Raw genomic sequence first — 12,097 nt, forward strand, 5'->3', positions numbered from 1 at the left:
GACGTTCACTTATTTTCGCGTTGGTTTGCTGCAACTGTTTTGTACGGGTACGTGAGCACGTAAGCACATATCTCTGATAAAATGTGTTCTTTTGGCAAACGTTTTAACAAGGCTAGATTGAAATGAGCCACTAACCCAAGGCTGTCTTTCTGCACTAGCTGTGCTCCTATGCTTTCTAAATATGCAGTTTCATGCCTATAGCTGACATACAAAATTTTGATGTCATTGGTTACACAGAGTATACTTTTTGCAATAAAGAGTCGTATAATTTCATACATTTCAAGGAAGGCTCGCTTATCTCTGAAAATGTTAGTTCATAAATGATTTCCTTACTGTGTCAGAAAGTTGCCAGTGCTTGTATTCTGTATCATCTTTTTGCTATACACAGGGGGTGAGCTACCAAGTAAATCAGCAGTCAGTCTTATGTTTGTTTGTTCCTTCTCTTTAAGTGCGCACCACTTCTTTTTCCTTCTTCTACAGGGATCACGTGGTGGTTCAAGGTGGAGACACAGCAAGGAAATAAACACCACGCATCTTGCGCAGCATTCTCGTGCCAGCAGTGGCGGCAGAATTGAGATGGTTCGGGGCAAAAAGAAAAAAAAAGGAATTTGTGCCCAACTTCTGCAAGCTGATGTGCATTATATGTTATTTATGTATGAATGCAACATGCTCATCTTAAAACAATAACTGATGGTACTCTTGAATGCAGACGCTTGGGTTGTGAGCCGTGCAATAGAGTGAAGCCTTCAAAATAATTTTTACCAGTTGATTTGTTGTTTACCAGGTGTCTTTGTTGTTTTGCTTGTTGTCTAAATTGGTATTACTGGTGACCTTGAGTCATACCTGTCACGTTATAGCCAGCAGCAGAACGCAACAATGACCAAGCAACCACAGCAGAGAAAACATAAAATGATGTTGGCAACACATTAAATTTGAGTTGAAGTTATCAGAAACACTAGAAACTGAGATGCCTCCTAGAAATTTTCTGCAGATTAAAAGCTTTCTTTATCTCGAGAGAGGTCCCCCGCCCCCCATCTTAAGAATCCTTATTATTATTTGGCTTGTAGATACATACACATTTCAAAGGCATGATAAGGTCTAGTGGAAATGTGTCATGGCGTGACATCACAATTTTTCACCAGTCAATCACATTGCGTTGTCGAAGTATTTTGTGTTATGTAGTGCACAATATTATGGTTCAAAGTAGCAGTAAATAAGGAGAATTAGAATGAAATTCTGTAGCTTTTTTATGCCAATCAACAATCTGATTATGAGGCATGCTGTAGTAGGGGACTGTAGAATAATTTTAACCACCTGGTGATCTTTAATGTGAACAAGAGTATTTTGCATTCTGCTGCCGTCAGAATGTGCCAGCCGTCAAAGGTAATACGGTGGGTAAACATGGTGCCCAAGCATTTAGATAGATCACATATGCCTAAGGATGAACGAGAAGACAGGGGGCTGACCAAGGGGTCCGATTTTTATTAATCATATCATGAGAAGCCAACAAAGACGCCAAGGACAACATAGGGGAAAGTACTTGCACCTACTAATTGAATTAAAGAAATTATAAATTAATGGCAGTGAAAGTGGATGAAAAAACAACTTGCCGCAAGTGGCGAACGATCCCACGTCTTCACATTACGCGTGCGATGGTCTAACCAACGGCGCCGCCGTAGCCCAGTTAGAACTCTCGCTAAAGTTAGCTGGGACACCCTGTATATACACATTCTCAGCACTCCATTTCGGCATGAAAAAAAAAAATGAAGCTAGCACTATTTCCTTCATCAGAGCACCACATTCACAAGTGCAATGTTAAAACCTACGCGAGCTTTGCTCGCTTGCGAGCAGACTTGCACATTCAAGGCTGGTTCTCGCTGCAGGAACGGAGCATATAAATATGCGTTCGCGTCACAAAATAAAACTGGATTATACGGGGTGTAAACTTGTCAAAATGCACACGGCATTGAAAACGCACATGAGTGTCGCAAAACGCTCATGTACTACATAGACCGCCAAAACGCGTGAACAGCCGCGACAGTGCCGCGCCGCCCCGTCCGCGCCGTGCTGACCGTGCGACAGTAGCGCCACGAGGTGCGAGGATCCGTGGTGGGTCCAGGCCCGTGGTGGATCCGTGGTGGCAGTCACAGGAGTTTGAAAACTGAATCAAGTCTAGTAACGTTGTAGCTTTGACATCTCACTGGCTATAATTAGAACATTGCAACGCCCGCCATGATTTAATTAAATAAAAGTGTAATTAGTGAAATTGTTTTCGTTAGTCAATTATGCCTCCAGATTTCCCGTGCAAGTAATGTCCACCGCTCCAGTAATGCAGCACAACTAATACAAATGCACCAGCTGCCACAGGAGATTTTTAAAATTTTTTATTAGGTCGAAGAAATGCAGTTGACATGTTTTGCACATAAGAGACTGTTTTGTACGTAGAGAGAGTTCATTGACATACTGGCCTACGTTTCATCGTTCGAAACTTTCGTTGTTCGATACTAATTTCACCCTGCTCTACAATGCCAATATCCGGAGAGGTCATCATCATCCCTTAGCGGCATTGCCTCGCGACAAAAAAAAAACAAAAAAAAACTTGGAACGGGGACGTTCGGTGCAGGACCGTGTTTACGCAACACAGAAGGACCGACGCATTAATGGCGTGGAGAGGAGAAAACAAAAACAACACATGAGCCTTCCCCCTCCCTCGACTATGTTCGTTTTCGTTTCAACTCCTGAAAGGCCCGTGTCAACGCCCGCTTAATGTATTTGCTTAATTGACCAGTCGCCCGACAGATTCAAAGCCCCGTAATACCTAAAGGCAATCATGGCATCGGAAACGTATGGGCTTTTCGTGACACGAGCACAGCAATAAACCACAGTCGCTATAAAGGAACCGCGCTGTTGCGGCACTTGGCCGGCCGCGTTAGGCTTAGCGTGTCGCGCGCGGCACGACGCCGGTGCTGAGGCACGCGTGGCCACACGGCACATGCCATTGGCGTGTAGTCAATGGCTTCTTTATCGAGCGCCGACTCGGTGGCCGCAACAATGGCCGGACAATGTGTGCTTTCGGCCGCTCGCTCTTTTCGCGGGAAATCGAAGTGGCACGATCGCCGAGGTGTGCCGCACGCAAAGCAGCCCTCGCACAACGCAAGCAGAGTCCACGTGCAGGGAGCGCGAATCACGCAAAAGAAAACTCGCACGTATACACGTAAACCCTGCACATTTATTGCCACTCTAATCGATAGGTTTGTCGGAGCGGCGGCGTAAGGAAAAGTGCGCGAGCTTGGAAGTGCAGACGGAACCCACAGATGGTCAAGATGTGCTAACTCAACCACGTTGTAGAGAGAATTAGTTCCAGCTTGTCTGCGTGTATACGTATCAGAATTTCAAGGAATATGGAGTTGCCGAAGACCTGGCAATGCTGGTGTTGCGGCATCCTGATGTGACGCCTTCTCTAACAGAATGCGTTAGAAGCATTTTTTGCCTTGTATGCGGGTGTTCTGGTCGACGTAAAATAAAAAAAAACTGCGCGTTAACGACTACGACTCTGCCAACGCTTTACGCCAGTAGCTATATATACATTAAATATGGATGGCTAATGCAGTAGCTACGCAGGAACTGTACGCTGTTATATAAAGGGTGTTTCAACGAACACTTTCAAAAATCTTTAAAAGTTGCCTGTGGCAGTTATCACAATTCTAGTTCATGAGCTGGTCTACTCGAAGCGGCGGACAATACTTGCACAATAAATTGAGATGCAAAATCGACTAATCAATAACAAATCACTAATTAAGTTTTTAACTAATTACATTATGGCCCATATTGCAATTTAAAAATTATAGCCGTGGAGTTCGCAAGGCGGATCCACTTGGAACGAATTCTCAGGACGACACCAGTTTCGAGATATAAATTCCAGAACTTTGAGGAGAAATTCATTGGCTTTCCAGTTAATTTGTTAACAAAACGTCGTTTCATGCACTGAAGCAAGCACACAACTGGAACGCCAATGCATTTCTCCGCAAAGTTCGGGAATTTATATCTCGAAACTGGTGTCGTCATGAGAATTCGTTCCAAGTGGATCCGCCTTGCGAACTCCACGGCTATAATTTTTAAATTGCAATATGGGCCTAATGTTCATTATGCAAGAAGAGGTGAGGCGTGCAGACAGGACACAAGAGAAGAGAAGTGGACAACACGAACGCCAACTATCAACTGAAGGGAGCACCGAGGCGAAAAAAAGAAAGATGACACAAAACTCATCTGCGCAAGCTCTTGAATGGTATCACCACGTGTCAATCGGGTACATGTGCCGGTCTACGTGAGAGATAACTGTTAAGGCACTTAATCTCTTCCTTATGTAAAGTAATCGAATGCTGACTCACGCACGCACTTCCACCGTTGTAGATATGCCATGCCTCTACCATAAGACGCGTATCTTCATTCTTGTGCCTGTTGTTGGATCTGGAGGACAATCCCAATTGCTGTCCCCCAGATTTTTGGACCTTGCCGTTGAGTGCGGGAGTTGGCCGAAGTTGAGAAGGACTTTGAGATGAGAACTGGAGGTTTATTAACATTATTTAAAGTGAGAGGACCAAGAAATTAACAGTCATAGAGTCATTACGGGCCGGCAGTAACTCGGACGCTGCGGCTCGTGGCAAGAAGCTCGAAAGAGATGAATCAAGGAATGCTCCCTTGCTGCTCCCGGTCTCTGGCTTTTAATCCTTTCGGTGTCTCGAAGTCACGTCACGTTCGGCCAATCGGCGAGCCCGCTCAGGTGACGTCATTTTTGGCCAATCGGCGAGCCCGCTCAGGTGGCGTCATTTTCGGCCAATGGTAGGCGCCCGTGCGATTGTGTCACACCCAGCGCACGTGGTCGCTCCTTGGGCCCCAACTGTCCGAGCGCTTACTTCTCTCTGCGGTATTGCCTTGCTGGCTTGCAAGCGCCGTCACAATAGGCGGAAGGGGGCGACGTTTCAGTGCTGCACAGCAGCTTTGCTCGGGACCTGCGTTACCTGGAACCGTGCCAGGCTCCCGCTACACTTTCGGGAAGAGTCAAGCAGTGAATAGCTCCACCTGCGGCGCACGAGGTGGGGAACGCCAACTCGTTTGCACGTGCCGCGCTTCGGGAACGGGGTAGATGTGCTTCTGCGCTCCTTAATTAGCTGTGGCGCGATTCGATGTGGTCTGGTGAACTCGAAGGAGGCTCAGGAAAAGGTCCCCTATCTAACACTACAATATCGCGCATCCATCTAATTTAGGCGTGCAGTTACAATCTTGGCAATGTAGGGAAAGATTAGAAGGCGATCCACCGGTTAACGACCTTTTATGTTCCATTAGCCTCTGATTGATACACCGCCCCGTTTGCCCTAAGTGGAACTGGCCACAGTTAAAGGGAACTTTATAAACCACACCCATACGACAGTCAGTAGAACTGTTGTTCTCATTGTGCTTCACTGGACAAATATCTGTTCTATGGCCCGTTCTTGGGCCATAATGTAATTAGTTAAAAATTTAATTAGTGAATTTCAATTGATTAGTCGATTTTGCATCTCAATTTTTTGTGCAAGTATAGTCCTCCGCTTAGAGTAGACTACCTCATAAACTAGAATTGTGATATCTGACACAGGCAACATTTCAACATTTTTGAAAGTGTTCGCTGAAACACCCTGTATAGAGGTTTACCAAAACGCGGAGCCGCGTCCTGGTAAACTCGTGTGTGTTCTTGTGCTTTAGTTTGTACGGACACAGAGTACTCCCATGACAGGGTGTCTAGCAAATGCCTTTTTCGAAAATCCCTGGCTTTGCAGGGTTTTTCATTCCTTTGAAATAAATATTCCGTGACTAAAAAAAAAAAAAAGAACAGAGGGCAGCAACCGTTTCCTAGACACAATTTTTCTCACATCAAACAAATTAGGCAATCCGGAAAAAACAAAACTTGGGGGAGATTTTTCAGCTTGTACTGGCAGCAGGAATAATCTAAGTGCGGTAGACGTGCGTTAATTCGACTCCGCTTAATTCAATTGTTTAGTTAATTCGATCCCGACCGAAGGTTCTAGCCGGCGACCATACATTTCCTTGGTTCCAAAATCGGCCAAACTTGGGTCCTGAAACTGGCCTTCGCTGGATGATTCCAACTTCGCTGGTCAGCACGCTCGCACCTGACCCGTGTAGTATATGTGGTCACCCCACGCGGTAGCGGCGCCCTGAGCGGCAACGTTTGCCTAATTGGCGGCGCTAACGATACTGTGAATGCGTCGAACACACGTCATCTCCCCTCAAGAAAACGCCTGTTTTCGACCGGCGTGCCTGTGCCGGACACCAAGACCACAAAAGACGAGCTCCTTGCTTCTAAACTTTGATACTTCTGAGGGCAAGTGCGCTTAAGAAGACGCGGTGTGATTATCAGAGCAGATAGCGTCCAACGAGATCAAGTGAAACGTCGCAGGGTGTCAACAATTTCGACCATGTACCATTACGGTCGAGCCCTACGCAGCGCGTAATCATGCCGTGATAAAATCCAGATAATAGCACAACGACTGTTAACAAAGACCACTCATCAAGCAGCAATATCAAATGGGCAAAAGACCTTCGAAAAAGTCAGCAGCCATAGCTCTAAACGTTAGGAACACGCTTGTTATTCCCACATAGACTATTCCCGGTTAGCTTTTGTTGAATACCAACGCAAAAGGGTTGTATCAAGCCAGATGCACCAGCCACGGAGTCGGCTTGCTCTAATTTACATATTAAAAGTTGTGGCTAACTACATCTAGTGAAGTGCATTACCAAAATATTTTTGGTATAAAAAAAAAAAGCACGATTGTCTAACTGAGCGCCACTAAAGTTTCACGATGCAAGGCGAGACAAGGTGCATAAGACAGTTTCTTTTTTTTTTTACCTTACGCCTAATTTCATGGGTTAGAAACATTGTTTGGGTAATTTAGAGAAATTGCACTTTTTGCACTCTAATGTGTGCCCCCCATTATTGGCCATTGTTTTATTTTTGCTGTTTGTTAAATCAAGAAGCACAACTTGGGGCAGATTTAAAGTTTATAGGCCTTTCAACTTACTTCACTCATTTTATTATCTGATATTGGTAGTCTTAAACATAAATAATTTGATAAAATTGCTTTGTCAAGCAACAAACACAATACGAAGAGAGAAATTGCCCCAAATCTGAGAAAATGGCACTTTTGCTGTGCTCTGTTGTAAATGGTACGTTATTGTGGGCCATCTAAAAATATCAATGATGTCCATTAGACTGCAGGATCCATACTAACTTTTTAAGGGAGTAGGGTGAAATTATTTATATAGCAAAAAAATTGAACACTAGAGGGTTGGTCATTGCTCCACTCACTGGCGGCCATTGATCCGCAGTACATCTTCACTGCAATGTACGCCTTCATCTGAGACCAGTTAATGTGCCGAAAGTTCTTTTGTTCTTGTTCTTTTTTTAATACGAAAGCACTGCAGGAGTGCTGGATGTGTGGCTTTCACCGCACTGCCACGCAGTTTTTACTGCTGCATTTTCTAGCTCGCATTGGAGTAGAAATGTATGCTGCGTGCGGGCATTTCTTCAAGAGTCAGCGGTGCAGCAAAAGCTTGCTTCATCGCGGCACATATGGTTTATGCCGCATAGCTGCCCTACAGTAGATGATCAAGACACGTCATTACAACTGGGCTTTAGTATAGTGTAACAAAACGCATTAATGCAGCAGTCACGGCAGCTCTGCGCTTTAGGTCGGTGATATATGTCCAGTCCCTCCCTCCATCTCCGCATGTTGGTGCCCCATGAGTGTGAACAGCGGAACCCTCCGGATTTGTTGCACTAATAAAAACTGTCTGTAATAACCATGTGTTTCTCAGCGATGAACTAAAGCCTTCGGTTCGTCGTTCGCGTGTAGTATGCACCCACGAGCCAGGTTCGCCCCTGCCACTGTCCATATCCTGCTTCACGCACGGCAAGCCCTGCGCACAAACAAGTGAACTGTGGTCGAAGGTAGCGCTGTCTTGCAAGTGCATGCAGGGCCTATACGCGTGCGTTCGCGCTGAAGCAGGAAGTTGTGCTCGCGCGTAATTTATGAATTAGTTCATTTGTTATGCTGATTAAAAACGCAATTATTGTGCAGGAAAGCTGATTTGAAGTGCTGCAGGGAGCCGAATAACATTGCGGGGAACCAACCTAGGTGGATTTGCAACTTGAGCAATTTAATCAGTCATTTTCGATGAGTTTACCTACTAAAATGAACTATTTCATGAATATTCCATCACTTATCCAGGTGCTGAGATCGAATTGCCCGAAATTTTGCAGGTTTTCCAGGTCGCTAGACAGCTTACACGAAGGAGAAGGTGGGAAAGCAAGGGCCCCGATTTTTACTGGTCGCGCCTGTATATATATATATATATGAATGCAACAGATATTGAAGCCAACGAAAGCGCAATGGAAGTTATTTGTAGTTTTTAATTGAAGTGAAAAAATGAAAAGCTAAGGGGAAATGAAGGTACACGAAAAAAAAAAAAACCACTTGCCGCCAGTGGGAGCCGAACCCGCAACCTCTGCGTTGCGTCATGCTATGTATGACGGCGGCTGTTCTTCCACCCACATTGTTGGGCGTGCACACGCACAGACAAGATCTAACCCGGGGAGTGACAGCCAGCGGCAATCAGGGTCACGGCGGCGGGTATGGAGCATAATAACAATTTATCAAAAGCGGACGGGTGTCACCGATTGGGGCTTTCGTGCGTAATTAATTACGCTACATGCCGCGAACCTTGTAGCCTGTGGAGGCAAAAAAAGAATGAGCGAAGACGCGCTTGGCGCTGCGTTAGCGCGTGACGCAACCGGTGCGAATCGTGCAGCTGCAGAATGCTGGCACGAACAGCGTTCTTTAGCTCCAACGCGCAGTCCACGAGCTAAAACGGTCGATGCGGGAGGCTTCGCAACTGGCTGGCTGCGCCCAGCACGGCGTTAATGCGCAGTGCCAGGACAGGGGTCCCGAGACAAACCTAACAGAGACACATCCGGTGTCATTCTAGAAATTCATTCGAAATGTGTGCGCCTCGCAAACTTCGTAAATTGCAATATGTGCTGTAATGTAATCAATCAACTAGTGATATTTTAATTAGTCGAATATGTGTTCCGATTTCTTGTGCAAATAACATCCGCCTACCTGAATAACCCAGCTCAAGGACTAGAATTATGTTATTTGCAACAGGCGATTCTTAAAAATTACAGACAGCGAATGCCTACCCTTCCTCCTCTTATCAGTCGCCTCTTTCTCTTTGCCTCTTCTCTTTCTCTTCTTTCTTTTAGTCATTACTGCTCACTACTAGGCATTTCTAGTCATCTGTAATCAATTGTGGTCATTACAAGTTGTCGTTAGACATGTCCGTCATATCATAGTCATCAGTAGTCATCACAAGTCATTTCAGCCATTATTAGTCATTACTGGTCAGTACTAAGTATTTTTAGTCATTTCTAATCAATTGTATTCGTTACAAGTTGTCGTTAGACATATTGGTCATTTCATAGTCATTACACGTCATTTCAATCATTCTTAATCATTACTGGTCATTATTAAGCATTTTTAGTAATTTCTAATCAATTGTAGTCGTTACAAGTTGTCGTTAGACATATTGGTCATTTCGTAGTCATTACAAGTCATTTCAGTCATTATTAGTCATTACTGCTCACTAGTAAGCATTTTAGTCATTTGTAATCGACTGTGGTCATTACAAGCCGTCGTTAAACATATTGGTCATTTCGGAGTCATTACAAGTCATTAGTAGTCATCAGTAGTCATTATTAACCTCTACCAATCTCTATTATAACGTTATCATTCACTAACTGTCACTATCAATCATGTTTCATTCTTCAATCTGCCTTCATATGGCGTAATGACGCTTCGGCGGACACTCCGGCGGTCAGGTCTGCTGATACCAACTTCCCCATGAGCCAAGAAAGGCTTTCGCCTTAAAATTATGGACAACTGAAGAACGATCACCTATGTATACGCACTCACTCTTATCTATAATGTTTTTCTTTTTTCTTTTTTTCGCAGCATGAGTGTACTTCACGTCATCGAGATTGCGAAAGACAGTCACTGGGATTCCTTGTCCACAAGGTTTCTGCTGAGCTCGATAGGGGGACGTCATCGTCTGCAGCGGGCATCGCAAATGTCCCGTTCAAGATGAACGCGGCGTTTTCCCGAGGCCCTCCGACGCCGCAGGGGTGGCGGCTGACCTAACGAAACCCGGCGCATTCGGGACGGCCGATGGCCTCGTGCAGCAGAAACGCCCACGTGACGCATACACTCACCTCGTGATCTCCTCAAGCAGCTTGCACGGGTCCGGCGTGTAGAACTTGACGCCGAAGTAGAACGTGAACGTCTGCATGCCTGCGACAGGACGCAAATAGACGGTATAAGATTCATTTATCCGCAGTTTAATTGCCCCTGTAAGCAAGCTGCTGAGCACGTTCACTCAGGCGATATCAGTAGTTTCGCTACACATAAACACTGCGCTTATTATAGAGTGTGTCTAACGTAACCTGAGTCAAACATTAAAATTATGCGAATGCCACGTAGCTGGACAGAACCAAGGTAATGTTGTTTGCCGTCGCTTGTAGATACTCAGAATATTTTTTTTTCATTCCGCCTAATTACATAATTAGCCTTAATTAATCAGCTTCTCAAATATTATAGTTAGATGAAAATAGTCAATTTAAAAAAATGTAGAGCAACGTGAAAAACTTCCGATAGAGCTTTCTGTTGCTCAATACGTGCTACATAAGCGTTTTTCCGAGCGTGAAAGAAGCCCGCGAATACACGCAAAGTGGCCTCGAGCGGCCAGTCGCGCCGCAATTTTATAACTTCTTTATTTCCATCACTGATGGAGGAGACTGCGGGTAAAAGTCGCTTTAGAGGCAAGCGACTTGACTAGAGCTCGCAGCCTCCTTTACAAGGCAAACAGCGATTGAACAGAAGATATATATATATATACATAGCAATGGACTACATGCGAAATATGCACAAAAAATAAACGCAAAAACAAAATTTCCTGGAAAACGCTCTTCAATTATTTAAGATTGAGTGACGAAATGTTCACGTAAAGCTCGTACATCAGTTATTTGCACGTATTTGCGGGCTCTTTCACGCTCGGAAAAACTTTTATCTAGCACGTGTTGAGCAACAGAAAGCGGTATCGGGAGTTTCCCATGTTTCTCATTTTGTCAGTGACAATTTTTGTGTAATTATAATATTTGGGAAGTCGATTAATTATTTAAGACCAATTCTGTAAATAGGCGGAATGAAAAAAATAATATGAGTATCTTCAAGCGACGGCAAACATTACCTTGGGTCTGTCCAGCTATGTGCAATTTGCATAATTTTAATGTTTGGCTCAAATTACGTGGGACACCCTGTAGACTTGTTTGCTGAATACTAGCGAGAGGCCATTCTGTTAGACTGCTCGGAAAGCCCCCGGCGATATTTGTAGGCCTGCACTTGCTGCACACTCTAAAAACAATTGCAGCCTTTGGGCTATATATTTGCCACACAACGATAATCGTCATCTGTCGTTTCCGCATTTATTTTCTTTAACGCGGCGAGCCCGGTACTTTCCAGTAACGAACGGCATGCGCGTTATCAGCATGACATATGTGTCATGCTGATAGCATTCCCGACAGGAAAGTAACGAGCGCAGCGTTTTCAAGAAAGAAAGGAAAGACAGATGGAGATTATTGTTGTTTGGCAAATATACACTCCAAGGGGTGTAAACTTTTAGAGTGCAGCTGAAGTACGTTTATGAAACGTTCTTCCACCACTGCTTCGTCCGGCATCCTACTTTACTATCGCCTGCGTCGTTTCTCCGCCTCTGCAATTCCATGTCATGAGTCAGTTCCGATTAACCCAACTGTTCAGTTTATTTGTTTATTATTGTACCCTCAGGGTTGAATCATTACAGAGAGGAGGAGCTAAAATCGAATACATAAAACTGCACAACAAAACAAAAAGTCACAGTTCCGCCCAAAAGGCGAAGCATCGATTTCGAACGCAAAGTAGTAAACATCTTTACGAATATAGTAGTTTCATGG

General features: G+C 44.6%; 1 protein-coding gene across 5 annotated transcripts in view; it reads right to left on the bottom strand.

Annotated features, from left to right (window-relative positions):
• LOC126543004 (band 4.1-like protein 4) overlaps nucleotides 1-12,097 on the bottom strand; it is a 175,868-nt gene that overhangs the window by 35,842 nt on the left and 127,929 nt on the right. For all 5 annotated transcript variants that reach the window (XM_055077551.2, XM_055077550.2, XM_055077552.2 and 2 more), the window contains exon 4: nucleotides 10,322-10,400. In XM_055077551.2, the coding sequence (XP_054933526.1) occupies nucleotides 10,322-10,400 (79 nt within the window). The remainder of the gene's footprint in view (nucleotides 1-10,321; nucleotides 10,401-12,097) is intronic.

This window comes from Dermacentor andersoni, chromosome 2 (genome assembly GCF_023375885.2).
Source record: "Dermacentor andersoni chromosome 2, qqDerAnde1_hic_scaffold, whole genome shotgun sequence".
In the NCBI taxonomy this organism is placed as follows: domain Eukaryota; kingdom Metazoa; phylum Arthropoda; class Arachnida; order Ixodida; family Ixodidae; genus Dermacentor; species Dermacentor andersoni.